Raw genomic sequence first — 20,150 nt, forward strand, 5'->3', positions numbered from 1 at the left:
TACCTTTAGGACCTGCTCTAGGTTCTCCAGCTTGGCACGGAGTCTCTGGTTCTCCTCGAGAACTGAACTATACCGAGCGCTCACTGCAGAGAGCTCCCCCTTCAGCTCCTCATTCTCAACCTGGGACTGGACAGAGAGAGACAGAGAGAGAGAGAGAGAGATAAAAAGTATCAAACACACCAGTATGATGCACACCAGTGATACATGATGTTCAAGTTGTGGTTGTGAAGTTAGTTGAACTGCACAATAGCAGGTTGCGCACACACACACACACACACACACACACACACACACACACACACACACACGTCCTACCACTGACCTGCTCAAGCAGCTGAGCCTTGCTCCTGAGGAGTTCAGCCTCCTCTGTTAGTCGCTCATTTTTGATGCACTCATCCTCAAGCTGGCTCTCCTGTACGCAAACACAAAATAATCAATAACAATGAATATTGTGATTGTGCTCAAGTTTTCACTCATTCTCCAATAAGTTGATGACAAAACCTTTCGTTCTGTAGACAAAAGGGTAAAAAAAAATACTTCTGATTTTGTAGGATAAAAAAAAACAACTAACTTGCTTAGGCTTTGGTACATTTTTACACTGAGCCGCTAAAGAGGGTATTTCTCAAAAAAGCAACCAAGAGGCCAAAGGTAACTTTCAACATAATACTACCACCACCATGCTTCACTGTTTTGTCAGGGTGATGAACGGTGTTAGGATTCAGCCAATTGTAGAGATTTGTGCCGAAGAAAAAATAAATAAATAAATTTTGGTCTCAGCTGAGCCTTTTTGCTGTACTCATCCTCAAGCTGGCCCTCCTGAACACACACACACACACACACACACACACACACACACTAAATCAGCCTGCTCTTGGTGAATTTTGTGATTGTGCTCAAGTGTTCATTCATTCTCCTCGTGAAAATGACTGAAAATCTACACCACAGACGTTCCGTTACATTTACATTCATTCGTTTAGCTTTATCCAAAGTGACTTACGAGTGAGGAAATACAAGCAAAGTAAAACATCAAGTGGAGAACAATACAAGTAGTGCTACCATACACTTGAGTTCTAGAGAAGCAAAGTGCACAGAGTAGAGGTGTAAGAGCCAGTGTAAGATCAGGGGACAAGTTAGGAGTTAGTTAAGTGTTCTGGGAAGAGGTGGGTCTTTAGCCATTTGTTGAAGACAGCGACAGATTCCGCAGTCCGGATTGAGGTTGAAAGTTCATTCCACCACTGAGGGACAGTCAGTTTGAAGATTCTGGAAAGGGACCTCATGCCTCGCTGAGTAGGCACTACCAGGCGTCATTGTTAACTGAGTGCAGGTTGCACAAGGGAACATGAACCTCAAAGAGAGTGTTGAGGTAGGGAGGTGCAGCTCCAGACAAGGTCTTGAATGTGAGCATCAAGGCCTTAAATTTGATGCAGGAGGTTACAGGAAGCCAGTGGAGGGAGCTGAAGAGGGGTGTGACATCCGTCCTTTTAGGCTGGCTGAAAACAAGGCATGCTCCTGCATTCTGAATCATCTGAAGGGGTTTGATGGAGCTGGCTGGGAGGCCCGGGAGTAGTGCGTTGCAATAGTCCTGTTTTCAGATAACAAGAGCATGGACTAGTAGCTGTATAGCCTGATCAGTGAGATAGGGTCTGATTATCAAATCAGTGTCAGTAAAACATGGCTCAATAAAAACACAAAGGTTATCCTTCTGTACAATTTCCTTACGAACCACTTACTCTGCAGCTGTCATAACATTGTAGTAGGAAGAAGTGTGGGATTCAAGAGTTTTTCTAAAGTGTACACTTCACACACATGTACACGTGAACAAAATTAGAACAGACTCACCAAATCGAGACATCTCTTCTGCCTCTTCCTTGCTTCGTGCTCGAGACCCTCACATTCTTTTCTCTTCTTACTCAACTCACTTTCCTGTAGCAACAAGGAAAGAACCCCAACATACATAAAGCGTACAAAATGATCAAATGTATATGTTCAGAACATATTGTCACCAAACGTTTCATAATAGAGAAACAGAACCATATTTAACAGGACCTATTTCATTTTTATGCTCATGTGTATCATCGTTTTAATTTATTGATTTAAAAAAAAAAAAGCTTAATTTGCAAACTGCATCAATTCAATGCAAAGTTGATTGACAGGTACATTGCAATGCACGTGGGTGGACAAATAAAAGCTTCTACTTCTCTACAAAGTGGCCTACCTCTAATTTCTACACTGACCTCTGACATGGAAAGAATTAGAAAGCTTAACCCTGTTTAATTATCCTAATTGCAGCTTACACAGTCTTGGTTAAACTGTGACTGGACTCAGAGGGAACAGTGGATGGGCAGAGGAGCAAGTTGTGCTCTGGATAAGCGCACAGTGTGTCACAGAGGGGACAATATTAACGATGAAAGTATGAAAGAGACAACGGTGATGTGAAACAGCATGTGAGTGTAGTTGTCCCAGATTTGGGATTATATGACATAACCTTTTCAGATGTAGACTGGAGGTGTGGGAAGACTTGATATTTGTGTCTGCATCAGAACAACGCCAACGTTGCAGGAGATTTTGCCTTCCAGACATTCACATGTAGAATAACATTTACGTTTTTTACTTCTTTTTTTTTTTGCATGCACCTTATTTTACATCGCCCTTAAACTTAATTTTAAACAATTTAAAACCATTCATTTTAATTTTAGAATTACGAATATTAATAATTTGTTGAATAGGTTTTAATACCCATCAAACAACTATAAATGGCCTAGGAACATCCCTAGACTGTTCAAGTTTCCTCTTCATCATCCTTCATCTAGTAAACCACTAATAAGATCTAGTATAATTAGTATATTTAATAAATAAATCTAATAAATAGTCAATTATATATCAGTAGTTAAATCATCCCATTCAAAACAATTTTATTTATCACTAACATTAGCTAAGCTGGAGCATTAGCAAGACAGCTTAGCATCCAGGCTCTGTGATACCATACAAGTCTTCTTGTTTATTCCTTAACCAAAAAGTATATTTTAGATCACAAACTGAGCCCATATGTAACACTTCCTCAGTCCATTTTTATAAAGAACTCCAGAGAAAGACTTCTGCCCAGTGTTAGCAAATTTGACCCAAACACTACATATTTAATATAATCCGAATCAGATCCATCCAAGATGAAGGAACCGTTATTTTTTTTCGGTGGATTCGGTGAACTTTTTAAACCCACGCTCAACATTTCTCTCACCAGAAACTCTATACGGTCCTTTTGTGTCTGTTCTTCCTGGTGGGCGGAGCTAGTGTCCTTCTCTGGGGTTACTTGTGCTCTAGACTCCTCCTCCTCCTCTCCATGGGTTTCCTCCCCCTTAACAAGGACTTCATCAACTACAGGCTGTGCAGTTTCACATACAACCTAGAAGGAATAAAAACAACTTCAGAAAAAAAAAATACAGAAGCAACATAAGGTAGAATACAAGAACACAGCAGTTTACTGGAATTAGAGTCATACTGGGAGTCATCTGGTGACCAACAGTGATGGGGGGGAAGTAAAGGGACCTTCCCATGCTGAAATAATTCCAGTATTCATTTTAGCACATCATAAGAGCCATTCATTTCTTTATTAGCTTTAATTTGCTAGATTAGCACATATAAGGTGGTGGACGCTTAGTTGTTATAGGGTACTACACAGAACTTTTTAAAATACATTAGCACACTAGATGGAACTATTATGTTTATTCCCAATTGATTTTGTACTAAAATATCTTCCACCTTATATAGTATCCTGTACTGTGCTGCAGAGGGACAGTTGTGGAATGTAATTAATACGTGTCATGAGGGCAATATTGGGGAAAAATATCCATCCATCTATCCACCTATCCATTTTCCATACCGCTTATCCTACACAGGGTCACAGGGAACCTGGAGCCTATCCCTGGGAACTCGGGGAACAAGGCGGGGGACACCCTAGAAGGGGTGCCAATCTATCGCAGGGCACAATCACACACACACTATACACAATATGGAAATCAGCCTACAACGTATGTATTTGGACTGGGGGAGAAAACCAGAGTACCCAGAAGAAACCCCGAAGCACTGGGAGAAGATGCAAGCTCTGCGCAAACAGGGGCGGAGGTGGGGTACAAACCCCCAACGTGTGAGGCAAACATGCTAACCACTATATCACCATGCCCTCCCCAGAAAAATAAATTAAATAATAGAATATAGAAAAATAGAATAAATGAAATACTATTTTATTCCTCTTATTTGCTGAAAATTATATATATTTTTAATTTATTACAGAACAACGTGTCATACTTAAAAGAAAATTAAATAAATCATTTTATAGTTACAACCCATTTATCCCAAACTGTGTCTTATGGATAAACAGACAGAGCTGTAAACAGTCGTTCTCTCACCGGCCTATTTTTTTTCTCTCTTGAAGTTAATAAGGGAAAAAAAAAATGCTTGTTGTGTTACAGAGAAACCACAATACACGACAATGTCTGTCCTGAAGACTTTCCCATGGCATCAAACTTAACAGCTTTACTACTGAATTTTACAAAGTGCTGAAACTGGAGACTCCTTCCACAAATGTTTCATCGTGTATCACCAATTAGATGTTTTAATTTGTCAAGTAACATCACAATTTTTTATCCATTTTATTAGTCTTAAAGTATGTCTACCATCACACCACACAAATCTGTGAATTAGCTGTTGCTATCAAAATGATAACCTGTTAATTTTCACAATTTAAATGAACAAAAAAAGATCAATAACATGGAAAAAGTAAGTACACCCCTACATTTATCACCTTCAAATCCATATAATTAGAATCAGGTGTTCAAGATTGGGTGCTAGTGATTAGAACCTGCTTAGGGAGTGCAGATGGAACCTGTCTAATTTACACCCCTCTCATATTTATTGACTGGTTTTCCATTAATGAGGGGTGTGGTGTCGTCATGCCAATATCTAAAGAGTTCTGTAAGGCCTGAAAAAAAGTTGAGGGTGCCTATGAGACTGGCACCCTCAGAGATTTAAAAAGATCTCCAAATTATTTGAAATACATCATTCCACTGTAAGGAAAATCATCCCCAAGTGGTACAGATTTCAAACGACTGCCAGTTTGTCAAGCACTGGCCATCCCAGCAAATTCAGCCCAAGAGCAGACCGTCTGACAGCAGACAGTCTACCAGAACCCCAAAATTTCATCACAGGATGTGCTAATAAGTCTTGCAACTATTGTTGTCAAAGTGCATGCTTCTACTATCAGAAAGAGATTGCACAAATTTGACCTGCATGGGAGGCGTGCCAGGAAAAAGTCTTTTCTGTCTAAAAAGAACATTAGAGCAAGACTACATTCAAAGACCAGGCCTTTTGGAATAATCAAACGAATCAAAGATAAAGTTGTTTGGCCACAGTAACAGCAGACATGTCTGGCACAGACCAAAGACAGCTTTTCAGGAGAAGCACCTCATACCGACTGTGAAGCACGGTGGTGGAAATTTTATGATTTGGGGTTGCTTTGGTGCCTCAGGGACTGGAAAGCTTGCATTCATTGATTCAAATATGAATTCTGCATCATATCAAAGAGTGCTGGAAGATAATGTGAGGTCATCTATCCAAACATTGAAGTTGAACCAAAAGTGAACCTTTCAACAGGATAATAATCCTAAATCCACCAAGGAATGGCTCAAAAAGAAGAAATGGAGAGTTATGGAACGGCCTAATCAAAGCCCGGATTTGAAATTTTGTGAGGGGATTTGAAATGGGCAGTACATGCAAGAAAACCCTCAAACATCTTGCAACTGAAAGAATATTGCACGGAAGAGTGGTCAAAAATTCCAGCAAGCTGATCTCAGAAACAGGTGGACAATTATGCAAAACGCCTACAAGAACTTATTTCTGCTAAAGCGGGCAATACTAACTTCTGAGGCCAAGAGTGTACTTACTTTTTCCACAGAAGAACACATCTTTTGACATTTCTTTTGAAAAAATCATTGAAAAAGCTATTTTTCCTTTTGTTTTGTTAAAGTATATCAACTTCATTAATAAGCACTGTTTCAAAGATGATTAAATGTAACTGTAATTATTGTCTTAACATTAAATTAATTAACACTTTAGCAACTTCATTTTGAGCCCCTCTCTCTCTCTCTCTCTCTCTCTCTCTCTCTCTCTCTCTCTCCAGAAGCATAAACTCAAGGATGGTGCGTTAACCCATCATGGGATGGTTTGATAACAGAGAACCCAAATGCTTAAACCTTTAGCTCCAGCTCATGGTTCAGTCCAGTGCCTGTTCTGTTTAACAGCTAACACATATCTACCTTTATGCTAGGCTAATTGTACAGCCAAGTCAGTAGCTGTTGCTAGCCAACATGTTGTACTGAGTAGTGCTAAGGCCGGTAGATCAGAAGCAGTAGGCCTCGTTTGCCATAAGCACATTGCAGTAATCCCTGTACACTACTGAAATGGGTAACTGGATCACTTCTTTTAAAAGCACCTTAATGGATTGGCCCGAGTGCCGTTTCCCTTTTTAAATACATATCGATGTGCTGATACTGAGTGCTACACGTTTGCCTGTTGCAGCAATGTGTCGATTCATGTCACCACTCTGTGTACAAATTCCCCAGATATGGCTAAGCTCAAAATCTCTGTGGGTTATACAGCAGAGATTCAGACCATCGCTGCTGAATTCAACGTAATTTCCAGAAAAACAGACTTCCTGTACACACGCACGCAACCTCGCAACCAAGTCCCTGTGTCTGTACTGAACATCATAAATGTACAGTATATGACCTGGAAGGTAAATCCATTTACAGAGGAGCTAAACAATAAGGCTTAAGTTAGATTCACACTATTAGTGCATTATTCATGTTTGGGTGTATATTTGCAAAAAAAAAGAACAACATGAATAGCATGCACAGAGCACATATACTGACCTAATACTTACACCAACTACGCATAACACATGCAACTGACAATGCAACAATGCAAACCAGTCAAACACGCAATACACACATACCCTGTTTTCTGTGTGCTGAGAATAAGTTAGACCCTGTGCAAGGAGAGTTGGTCAAATCTTTAGTTTGGTCACTGGTTCGGAGTCCAAACCATCCAAAACCCTGTCACCGCTACCACTGTAACAGCCAGGGGATTACTGGACCATACCATTCCATTGTCACAGGGGATTAAAGTACATGCAACCTGGCCCCTTTCTGCACAAGGCATGAGTGTGTGTGTCTGTCACAGATGACCAGATTACCAGTGCTGTCGTTCTCATGGAGGCTTTACAGCAACAGTAGGAAAAGTAAAGTAAAGCCAGGAAATTGGGTAACACACATATTACATATGAGTTTCTCTCAAACTCAACTGTAGTACAGTATTTGCTGGATGTAAGGACAGACTTATGACAGTAAAAGCCTCAAGGCCTTCTATTCCATCAGAGAAGGATATTTGTCAACTAAAATTTACATGTCTGAATCATCATGATGCATAATACAGGACAGAATCGTCCTGCTTGCTTAATTTGATCTCTGTAAGTCTCGTACTGTCTCGTTCTACTGGTAAGATCTGGTTGGAAGGGATCACATCTAGGGTTGAAATGGCGAATGAAAAATTATCCAAAAGTTTAAAAAGGGTTTTTGAGAGTGTTTGGTTGCTGGCTGCGGGCCATCTTCTGATCACGGGCTTTTAATCATAATGGATTGCTTTATTAGGAGCTATTTATGCATCTTTATATCTTTAAATTGTTATTATATTACATAGCTTTCGAAGGGCAGTACTAAATGAAAAAAAAAAAGATGTTTAAACAAAAGAGAAACAATTTACTCGGATCATTGATCTTTGTTCGAAAGTTTACATCCCCCTGGTTATTAATGTATCGTGTTGCCTTCTTGAGCATCAGAGAATGTTTGCACCTTTTGTAATAGTTGTGTACGAGTCCCTCAGTTGTCCTCAGTGTGAAAAGATGGATCTCGACGTCATATAGCTGTTGGAAAGGGGTCAAATATGCAAAGATGCTGAAAAGCAAAGAATGTGCAGGGCCTAGAGGATTTTTCTGAAGAATAGTGGGCAGTTTAACTGCTCAGGACAAACAAGGGACTCATGAACGTTGATTGTCGTTGATCATCCAGGTAACAACACACAGTATTAAGAATCAAGCGTGTGTAAACTTTTGAACTGGTTCATTTGTGTAAATTCAGTTATTATTGTGACTTGTGGACTATATGTAAACATCTGTTATGTGAAATAACTTATTCAGGGCAGGACTAAATAAAAAACTAAATGCAATTTTAATGATCCCTCTGTTTCTTATTATTTTATTTTTTTTACAATTATTTAACATTTTGCAGATTCTACGAGGCGTATATAAACTTATAACCTCAACTATCCATTATCATTTCATTACTAACAGCTCGTTCGGAGACACTTGTATATACAAATAATCTAACCCTAATGATAAATGGATAAAATACTGTGCTGTTATTTAACTAAGAAAAACCTACATTGTTGATATGGTGAAGTTTTCTGTAAGGAGATGTTTATTTAACAGTTTTTGGAAGGAGTGTTTGTAACATGTGACAGGATATAGCTGTTATAACGTAAATGCTAACAGGAAGTAACTAGTCTCATGTCCCACAACATTACATGTAACTATACGGTGATTACTATTATGAAATTTTAATGTTAAGGTTAATGAAAAATGCAAATGCTGAGTTATAAGTGAAATAATATGTTTCGGAACATGCTGTTATTGGAAAATAATCAACTTTGGAGTGGTAACAGTAACTCCACTTCACGTTGGGCCACACCACACTACCCCGTTATTGAATATTTCCTATAACCACACACCCTGTTGTGGTTTTTTTTTCTTTCTTCATATTTTAGTAAATTGCAATGCAGCTAGTTTCCAGACGCATAGCTTGTGGTTAACAAACGGCACCTACTGAGCTTCTGGGGGAAAAAACAAAAACATAATGTATATGAGCATCGAAACTGTGGTAAGATCATGTCTGTAACAGTTATGTAGCAAGCTATATGCATATCTTAATCCCTTTACTTTAGCCCACACGCTCTTTATCTCAGTCTTTCTCTGGCTTAAGTTCAACAGTCAGCTCATTAGGCAATGTAGCGGATGATGGCCTAGTCCATTATGTAAGAGCAGCAAACATAATTTATATCAGTTTAAACACACACTAAGCCCTGCAAAACCTTACTAAACCTAAACACACACACACACACACACACACATACACACACACCCACACACACACACTTGATGATTGTATTATGATTGTTAGACACTGCAGAAGCTGTACCAGAACTGCCTGTATACACATTAACACCCACTCATGAACACTGAGAACAAATGTGCTGTGCAATAATCACTCTGTAAGCATCTGGCATTCATGGTCAGAGTAAAACTGCTTAGTAATGAGCACATTCTGACAGTGCTGCAGCTGAACAGTGACCTAAACAGAAAATTCAGACAGAAATAAAACATTCAGAGAACTCAGTTAAGCTGCTTCAGAGCTTAGTAGTCACTCAGTGAGGAGATATAGAAGTGACTGCCCCCTGTGGTCAGTACTGTTGGCACCATCTTCTTTAAAATAAATAAATAAATGGAAATAAAATAATAATAAAAAAATAGGTAGATTGACTCTGCTATGTAAATAGTGGCCCTGACCAACCCTGCTTTTTTGTTCTCCTCAGATTCTAGTTTTGTTCTTGATTTTCTTATGACTCAGATAAGTATTAGAAATCTTTACCAGCTTGATTACATGACTGGGCACTATTAAACTGCTCTCAGAAATGCAGCGGACGAGTGTTCCCTTTGACCAAGAATTAAATCACAATTAGGTAAGTTTGAAAGATTAAACTGCCAAAAGTAGCAAAGATTATTTATTTATATATTTACATTTTTGGGAATGTCACAATATACATTGATAAATGATAACATTATAACCACCTGCCTAATTCTGTGTAGGACCCTTTTTGATGCCAAAATAGCGCTGAGCAGTGGAGGCATGGACTCTACAAGACCTCTAAAGGTGTGCTGTGGTATCTGGCACCAAGACGTTAGCAGCAGATCCTGTATGGTGTGAGGTGGGACCTCCATGGCTCAGACTTGTTTGTCCGGCACATCCCACAGATGCTCAATCGGATTGTGATCTGTGGAATTTGGAGGCTCAGTCAACACCTTGAACACCTTGAACTCATTCAAATCATTCCTGAACTATTTTTACAGTGTGGCGATTAGGGAATACCGTTGCCATGAAGGGGTGTTCTTGGTCTGCAACAATGTTTGCAGACCAAGGTGCAGTGCAAGGTTTGCAGATAGGAGGTACGTTTCAAAGTACCATTCACATGAATGCCAGGACCCAAGGTTTCCCGGCAGAACATTGCCTAGAGCATCACACTGCCTCCACCAGCTTCCCTTCTGTGCATCCTTGTGCCACCTCTTCCCCATAATTTTGCCCTTGTCAAAATCGCTCAGATCCTTATGCGTGCCCATTTTTTCTGCTTCCAGCACATCAACTTCGAGAACTGACTGTTTACTTGCTGCTTAATTTATCCTACCCCTTGACAGGTGCCTCTCTAACGAGATAATCAATGTCATTCTCTTCACCCGTCAGTGGTTTTAATATTGTGGCTGATTGGTGTATGTAGTCATCTTTGTATAGATTGCTTCACACTGTGTAATAGATCAGTATCCTTGATTGGATTATAATATCACAAGCCACATTTAAAAGGAAATACACTAAAACATGCAATCTTAGTAGCTTAATACATCATCGTTACACTTTTCCAAGACTTCACTAATATTTCCAGTACATTACATCCATTTGATCATTTTTTTTCCTGTAGCTTTCCATGACTGAAAAAAACTCGCCTTGATTCCACAAGTTTTTCTGTTTGACCTGTATATCAGGATGAACGAATGACAGGGGGATCTTTCCAACACAAACGGAAGCAGATTAATATCTTACTCAGTTCAAGCTTTAGAAAGCTACATCACACCAGTGGCCAATTGCAACACAAAGTGATGAGTGTACTGTATAATGGTATGCAGATTCGTAAGCAGGAACACACAGCCTAACACTGAGGCCTACTTAGAACTAAAATTATGCCATGAGGAGCCACACGGGGGAGCTGTAAAGTAAGAAACCGCTCTTACGGGTGCCTCTTTTTGTTCTCGCTCTTTCTCGGCTCCTCCGGCTGAGCTCTGGTCCCGAGCTGAGCTGACCGAGAGTTGCCTCTGCAGACGCAGCACCTCCTTCTGAGACTCCTTCAGCAACCGCTCAAACTCCCCTGCTCCTGCTGGATCAGGACCACCCTGCTGAGAGAAGGACAGAGATACAGACACAGACAGAGATGAGCAAAGATAGATAGATAGATAGATAGATAGATAGTGAAAATCAGTGCATCAAGTAATACTCGATGTCAGCGTGACTCAGCAGTCATTCAATTTAAGTCAGAAAGTGAGATAATTTCACTAGAACTTTCACAAAACACTGAATAAGAGCCTGTGTTTGTGATCTTCAGACAAAATATTCTACATTATATGAATAGTATTAGCTTGATTAAGCTGTCCTTAGATTGAAACTTATCTATTGTATCAATTGGCACAACTTATATTTTTCAATCCTATCCTCTGTAAAGGTTCTGGTTTAATCTGTGAGTCAGGAAAAGACTAGGCAATTCATGTTCACGCTTCACTTTTCCTCTGAAACACGTCAGTAGTTATCTTTCCGTCTTCCTGTGAGAAATGCTGAGTCATGCTTTAAGGACCTTCGTACAAAATGAACATGTTCAGGATAAAGTGGGGGTTTTGCTACTGGTTTAAAAGATAATCGCTCACACTGTACTTAAGCCTTTCAAGTCTTATTATTCAGTTATCCGTCTTAAAGCTCGCTATTCAGTAACTATAGGCTGAAAATAACAGGAAAGGTATGTAAGAAACGATCGCAAGTGGTTTGAAACCTTTATTGCCACCATTTATGTATTCAGTAATGTCTCTTTGAAGCTGAATATATTGTATAGCTGTGTATATTAGTGTATGTGTAATGGCAAACAATTTCCACCAGGGGAGATCCAAGACAAAGTCAAAACAGGTCATAGAATAAAAGTTAATTAATTAGGCATTACTGCTAAAAGTTTCAAATATCAAGCTCTAGACAGTCTAACAAGACAATTACACTATAGTTTTCTTATAAATATTTATATTCACTATTAAAAAAAACACTTTTAAATTCTTTAGTAACCATGAAAAAAAAGGGTTAATTTCCATAAAGGAAGAAGGTTGTATGAATGAATTATCTACTTGGCGTACTTTGTCCTGTCCTATTTTGGCCTCTAGCTGTCGGCACTCGTGCTGCAGTGCGGCGATCTCCTTGTCTTTGGAGAGGAGTGTGTCTGCGTGCTGAGCTAGGTCTCGTGCCCGCTGCCTCGCAAACGCTCTCTTATATTGCTCTACCGCGCCAGGTTTTATAGGGATGGGGGCATTCACCTGCACACACAAACAAAGAAAGACAGAGAGACAGAAATTAACAAATGGATCAGCCTCATGGTCATTTTATACTACTATAAGTCCCCACTGTCCTGTCAATCGTGAAAACTTTATTCGAGAAAATACGTGCTACGAATAAGAATAGACCGAGTTACACAAGTATGTTGAAGTACTTTTATTTACTGAACTAGTATTTATAAGCAAGAAAAAACAAATCCTTTTCGTGCCATTTAAAGCATTAAATGTGTTCGGTAGCTTATCTCACTGAACTCCATAAGCAGTACAGCCCATCCTGAGCACGTGGCTCAGCTAGGGCAGGCCTAATGCTAGCCCAAAAGATCACTCACAGCTCCCCAAGTAGACGATGTCTTTTTTATAATTTCCAAAGTTTCACCGGCAACCTGTCTTCTAATTCAATTTCCTCCATTTCTAATAACACCTATAAACACACACACATAGCACACAAATGACTACACAATACAACACTTTTCCCAATTCAGGGAAATGCTAGGGTTTAATTTTAACTTCCTTGTGTTTTACCATTGAACAATCTGAAGGGTTTGCTCTACTCAGAGCTGCTGCAAATACTCTTTCACAGATAACAAAATCAGTCCCTAAAGGATTTCGCAATCGCAGAAATGAATGCAAAATCAAGCAAACTCTGCAATATTCGGAGGAGTTTGCGATTTTTCAAAGTTACTGCAGAGTTTCTGCAGATTTGGGCCAAGACGCATCATATGATGTCATCACGGGCGGCTGTGTCTCAGATGGTAGAGTGGGTTGTAAACTAATCTGTAAACTGTAAACTAATCGTAGGGTTGGCGGTTCGATTCCCGGCCCACGTGCCGAAGTGTCCTTGGGCAAGACACTGAACCCCAAGTTTCTCCTGATGGCAAGTTAGCGCCTTGCATGGCAGCTCTGCTTCCATTGGTGTGTGTGTGTGTGAATGGGTGAATGAGACACAGTGTAAAGCGCTTTGAATCCGCTAAGGTTAAAAAAGCGCTATATAAATGCAGACCATTTGCCATCACAACGCACATTCAGCCAAGTACAGCTAAAAGGTTTCATTTACCAACAAACATCACAGAGAAAGACTGTGCAAAACAATTTTGTGCAAGTGCAATTTCACCTATTCAAGTAGTTTTCTGCAAAAAAGAAGAAGAAAAAAATAATAATAACGATAAAAAAACATTTAAAAAAACACTTTGTATCTCAAATTTTGAAAAAAAAAAAAAAGCTGCAGCAACAGCAAGCATTTTTGGCAACAATTACACAAAAAACCCTCTGCAAAATCCTGTACGGACTGCAAAATGCAAGCATTAAGACAAAGGAAAAGACACAGCTAGAAAAACCACACAAGAAGTCCAAACTACAGCATAAAATAAAATACGTAGCTAATACTTAGCTACCTAGGTAAGAACAAATATTTCAGTAGATATACATCAAATGGGACCCAAAGTGCCTAGCTAAAAATCAGAATATTCAAGATATTAAAATATTAATAGACATATGAAAACTAAAACAAGCAGACAGTTCCACTTAGAGAATGTTTGTGTGTGTGTCTGGGGGGGAGGGGGGGTTGGGGTACGACGACGACACTAAGTCAACTAAGATTAAAATGTAAAATACTTTCACTTATTATTTATTTATTTTTATCTAAGTGCTCCAGTTAGCTAAAGCAGAAGACTAGCACCAGGGCTGGGTGCTTATCAACCAAAAGGTGGAAATATAAAGGACATCTAAAACAGGACATAAAGGACATCTAAAACAGTCCAACAGGTCCAGAGAGAGAGAGAGAGAGAGAGAGAGAGAGAGAGAGAGAGAGAGAGAGAGAGAGAGAGAGAGAGAGAGAGAGAGAGAGAGAGAGAGAGAGAGAGAGAGAGAGAGAGAGAGAGAGAGAGAGAGAGAGAGAGAGAGAGAGAGAGAGAGAGAGAGAGAGAGAGAGAGAGAGAGTGTGTGTAAAGGTCCAGTACAGAAGTTAGCTGGGTAGTGCTAACTATGAGCCATAGTTAAATACCCAAAGTACATAAGCTAAGACTCACATGGCTAATACACAGAGTAAATGCCATGTAATGTTAGGATAAAGTTAGGATAAAATAACAAAATATCCAGATATATTGTATACAAACTAGGAAAATGCAGTAAGCTAGGAGGAGCAGCCTGTTTACCTCAGGGTAATGTGCTAGCTTAGCTCAACCCCCCCCCCCCCCCCCCCTCTCTCTCCAGCCACCCTGATCCCCAACAGCAGATTTTACTATGAAAATCTATCAAAAACTAATTAAAAAAAAAAAAAAAACCACCACCAAAAACAGGGTAATAAATCATTTGCAGTATCTTTTGATCTTTTAAATCTATATTAATCAATGGTTCATGTGAAGTGATGAATATGAGGTAAATCCGCTAGCTAGCTAGCTAAACTGACATACACCTATCGTACTATGTACGTACTATGTACAACTGTCAACTGTCATATTCCTTTTCACTATACAAGGTAAAATAATTAAAATACTGTGTAATCTAATAAAGATTATTTTATATTTAAGATTAAGATTAAAGCAGCAATCCAAACACACATCACCACAGCTAGCTCACATGACTGACATAACAGATAGTGACCTGCTAGAGTTTAATTTGCAATTGATTTTCATCTCAATTGAAAGGGTTTCTAAAGTGATTAACCCCTGACTGTGTGTTGCTGGAAGCGTGTAGTCGAAACAGACGCCTGGAAGGGTACGAGTGAAACAGGTGTAACAGGTGCTGTGTAACAACAGGCCACCTATCTGCACGGCCACCAGAGAGTAGACAGGTGGCCATTCAGCACAGGAGGCCTTCTGGAATATAGTTACCACAGACACACACACACACACACACACACACACACACACACACACACACACACACACAGCATGTCACGGTCACCCCTATCTCCTCTACCTGCCTGTCTTTCATCACATTTCTCTCCTTTCACGTAAGCACACACACAGCCCTGGGAGGTAGAGGTGTGGCTTCTGCTTGGTTGGAATGAAAACCTGCACCCACACCGGACCTTTCCGGATAAGATTGGACATCCTTGCCGTAATGCTTTACTAGGTTCATGTTTCCTCCGAATACTAAACATAAACATGTAAAGAGTTCCCTCTAAAAATAAGAATCTGACTAAACTTAAAAGTTCTGACAACTCTTCTTTTGTGTAACTTGTACTTTGCTCGGACGGTGTGTTTTTAATCTATCGATTTTTGTTTCTCCTACAAAGGGATTTTTGTGGGGAAAAAACAAGAATTGATGACGTTAATAAACTTGCTTGTGTTTATTACATCTGCTGTATTTCACAGCTCAATTACTACTCATGACGTGTCACGGATGTGTCAGTGAAGCGGGCTGAAACAGATCCTCCTAAATAGGTGGTGTGTTCAAGATTGTCACGATCTCGCCTGCAGATGGCGCTGCGGCGGCGACGTGCACGGAGAGCCGGAGGGGCGTGCGCGTGCACGAACCAGAGCGAGCACATAGAGACTATAGAGACTTTGTTTACAATGGACACGTGCGTTTATTTCTGTTCCGTCCCCTCCTTGTTTAGTCATTGGTTGTTTTTCGAGGGTGTGTATTAATTGTTACCATCTGTCAGCGTTCAAGGTAAATTACATTCGTTACTAAACCCCTCGTGTTGCTGCTCACTTCGCGCTGTATTAAATGCGTTAATGAGTAAAGCTGGAACGGAGTGTATAGATGTCGAACCGGTTAAGGTTCCATGTCCTGTTCTCGTATCATGCCACGATTCCAGTTTACTGTTTAGACCTCGTTTTATGTTTGACCTTTGTTCGAGAAATAAATGTATAGATGCCAAGTATATGTGAGCTACCTGGATTCTAGCGGTCGTGTTTTCGTGCCATGTGTTTGTTCCATGCTTTGAACCTAGTCTCATGTTTAGTACCTCGATTATAGCTTTTCCAGTTTAGACCGCGATCCCTGTTTAAGTTCTGGTTGTAAAGACATTCATCTGCAATTGCTTCCACATCGAGTCTCGAATCGTAACAAAGATATGTCGGAAAGATCGTCTTTACAAGTTGAACGCTCATGAGCGCCACCACAAAGTCGTAATTACGAGTGGGTGTGCTTAGCTTGTTTTTAATCAATTTATAAAGCCACTGTAAACTTTAATGTTACATATTATATCGCAGTTGTACAATGCTATTGTATTTTGTGCTGGCAGGTACCTTGTTCTATTGTGAATAAAAATTCCTGACTAAGACATGTTAGACACTGCTAAAATACAATACAGAGGTATAAAATAAATAAATAAATAAATTTACAAAATGCAAATCAAACCATTTCTCTCCTACAGTTGCTTAAATGTTAACCAATTTGCTTGTATTTCAATAAATTACTGCATATACCTAGCACATATTAACTGAAACCAGGTTCCGAGATGCGTAAACATTCAATATCATCTACAGACATTGCATCCATTGATTCCACCATGTTGACCCCAAAGGGCGGCGGTTGTCAACGGTTAAGGCTCTGGATTTCCGACTTAACCCGTTCTGCTCCAGGGGTGCTGAATCATGGCTGACCCTGCGCTCTGACCCCAGCTTCCTGACATACTGTGGTATGCGAAGAAAACAATTTCACTGTACTGTATGTGATCAATAAAGACTTATTATCATGATCATTAAATGAAAGGCTGTGTGAAACAACAGCTAATATTCACACACAGCAGCAAACCGTTACTTAGCCAAGAAGAATTACTCAAGAGAAACATTAAATGACACACTTGATGCTCCTATAACTAGCAGTGAGCAAGTTAAATCTGTGCTTCTGGTTGTAATTTGGAATGAAACCGTTCCTTTCAGACGTGCTGGAGTCCTGTTCATTACAGAACACAAAGCTGAGAAACAGCACTCTCTGCTCAGCTGGGAGCGTTTGTGCTGAGAAACGGATCAATGGGCAGATGTCACAACTCTAAGAATAAACGAAATGAGGACATAAGGAAGAGCACAGGGGTTTGGAGGCTTGTGCAACTGTGAGTTTGTGCAATCTTCTGCTCTTAAAAGCCTTAAAGTGTTCGAAGCATCCTTGAACTCTGGCCTCCTGTTGAATTTGATCACAGTCCCAGTCCAACACACATTGCTCTCGTGCTCAGTCTTAATGAGTCGGATCAGGTTCATTAGTTTGTACGTCTCTAAAAGAGCAATCTGGATGTCATCACAAGAAATAGCTACACCAGCATTTCACAACTTGACAACACATATGGTTGCTTTCACTCTGTGCAGAGTTTAACACGTTCTCCCCATGTCTGTGTATTTTTCCTTTGGGTTCTTGGGCTTCCTCTCAATACGTCGATTGGCTACACTTAACTGCCTCTGGGTGTGAACGAATGTGTGCATGGTCGCCTTACCCGGCCTCCTAAAAATATTAGCGACTTTACACAACAGCTGCGAATGGAACGACGACGGCATTCAGACATTGTGTTGACTTTAACTGCTACGAGAAAATTGCTTGTATTTTCTCGTTTGTAAGTCGCTTTGGATAAAAGCGTCTGCTAAATGAATAAATGTAAATGTAGTTTGTGAAGCTCTACTGTAACTGTATACTACGGGAGAACAGCTGGTTTGCTGTTCTCATTACAACATAACAATTAAGCAAGACAATGTTATGTTTCATGGTATATGTTATTGTAATTGCATCAGTATATAATTGTACCATAAGTCTTTTATTTAATCTGTGTTGATATGTTTTAAACTTAAGCTCGTTTTAAGTTTCTGACACGAAATTCATTTAGGCATTCGTCTTCCTCCATGTAATCAAGATTAAAAGGCAAGTACTGTATTGCTTACACGGTAAATCTAGATTTTTAGACTTCATACAAGGCTTCATACAAGAGTAAAATCTCTTCTTATGACAATAGATTATTATTTAATGCCAAAAGCAATCATTCTCTTGCTTTTTTTAACGACTTTTTTTGTATCTCAATAAATGACTGAATGCTGAATGCGTTGCGCCGTTGTGTTTACGGTTGCTTAGTGATTTTTAGGTTCTCGGCTATTGCGGTGTGTCACGTCTCGAGACGTAACGAAGATAGGACGGATGCAATTGCAGTTTGACAGTTTTATTAATGAGAGACACAGGCAGGTAAATCCAAATCGTGATCCACAAACGTAATCCAGAAACATGCAAAGGTCAGGCGATCGGCAAACAGACATAAACTGGGCAAGGCAGGAATCAATGTCGTGGTCACGGAAAACAGGGTCGAGAAACAAAACAACATAAACTATGACTACGAACTGGAAGTCATGAAAAACCAGACATGAATCTAACATGGAACATAACATGGATTATAACTATGACTATGAGTATCTGTGGTAACGAATCGAATCTAAACTAAACTTATCTAATCTAATCTAATATTCCACGCCGTGCGCTGGGAGGCGCGCGGTATATATACAAACATGATCAGCGTCAATTGCTGATGGCTGACACCAATCTAGACACACGTGAAGTAACAGCCAATGACAGAACAGGGAGGAGACATAACAGAAACATAACAAAAGCACGTGTCCAGTGTACACAATGTCACGATTGTCAACATACGAAAAGCAGGTGCACGCGCACCCACATGCTCTCCAGTGCGCTGCTTAAAGGGGAAACCGTGACACGGTGTAACAGCTTACTTCCATTCACCGTAACCGAGAACGTAAAAATCACTAATCAACCGTATTATTAGAAAGCTGCAGCTCCGTTAGAACAAGTGAATTTAGATCCTTACACTGGTTTCCAGTTAGTTACTGGTCTTTGAGATCAGGGAATGTTCAGCTGGTAATGTCCCAATTTATGGTGTGGCTACTATTTTCGGATACTGGATGCTATGCTACCCACAACTATAACAGACGGCTTCAGATGTCCCTAAACTTTAGTAAGATTTAACTTCAGATTTTTACATTTACCTCTATCTTTTTTCTTATATCTATTTTGAATGATTGATCTTTTATGTGTGCTTAAATCTAAGCACAATGGATTTCATTCATATGAAAAGGTTTACGGTTCTAGGACAGGGGTCTTGGAGTAATAGTACAGGCAGGGGTGTGCATGCGTGTGTGTGTGTGTGTGTGTGAGCATGTGTACCACTTTAAGATTGGCCTCCTGCAGTTTGTGTGCCCTCTCCTCCAGACGCTTTGCGATGACAGCCAGCTCAGCATTTTTCCTCCTCAGCCTCTTCACCTTGTCCTCCGTCTCAGGACAACTGCTCTTCCGCTAAGAGTGAGGGATAAAGAGAGAACAAGAAAGACAGAGGATAAGCGGGAGAGAAAGAGAACACATAGACAAGACAAACCAGTCACACTGTTGCAGGAGACAAGAGTTATTTCTCTGTCAGCTAAGATCAAGGCTAAACATCCATTCTCTTACCAGGAGGCTGTTCTCTTCTCGGAGCGTGGAGACGGTCTTCTCCAGGTCCTCCAGTGCGCTCAGAAGCTCAGAGTTCTGCCGCACTAGATAGTCATAATCTGCGCCGTTCTGCATGAGAAAAGACAAGACAATACATTTAAAGTCATTTTTATGCATCGATGAATAATCTAACATTAGGTTCAAATTTGTATTTATTTATTTATTTTTTAAATGGCTTAATGGGACATGGTGAAAAAGTCTTTCTAAATAGGAAGTG

General features: G+C 39.9%; 1 protein-coding gene across 9 annotated transcripts in view; it reads right to left on the bottom strand.

Moving 5' to 3' along the window:
* Positions 1-20,150, bottom strand: part of LOC108260062 (RIMS-binding protein 2) — a 141,093-nt gene that overhangs the window by 39,764 nt on the left and 81,179 nt on the right. For 8 of the 9 annotated variants that reach the window (XM_053676841.1, XM_053676843.1, XM_053676846.1 and 5 more), the window contains exons 3-10: positions 19,895-20,002; positions 19,613-19,741; positions 12,317-12,493; positions 11,162-11,323; positions 3,236-3,400; positions 1,840-1,923; positions 323-412; positions 4-126 (exon numbers count right to left, since the gene is read on the bottom strand). In XM_053676841.1, the coding sequence (XP_053532816.1) occupies positions 4-126; positions 323-412; positions 1,840-1,923; positions 3,236-3,400; positions 11,162-11,323; positions 12,317-12,493; positions 19,613-19,741; positions 19,895-20,002 (1,038 nt within the window). The remainder of the gene's footprint in view (positions 1-3; positions 127-322; positions 413-1,839; positions 1,924-3,235; positions 3,401-11,161; positions 11,324-12,316; positions 12,494-19,612; positions 19,742-19,894; positions 20,003-20,150) is intronic. The other variant, XM_053676842.1, reaches the window with a different exon arrangement.

This window comes from Ictalurus punctatus, chromosome 28 (assembly GCF_001660625.3).
Source record: "Ictalurus punctatus breed USDA103 chromosome 28, Coco_2.0, whole genome shotgun sequence".
In the NCBI taxonomy this organism is placed as follows: domain Eukaryota; kingdom Metazoa; phylum Chordata; class Actinopteri; order Siluriformes; family Ictaluridae; genus Ictalurus; species Ictalurus punctatus.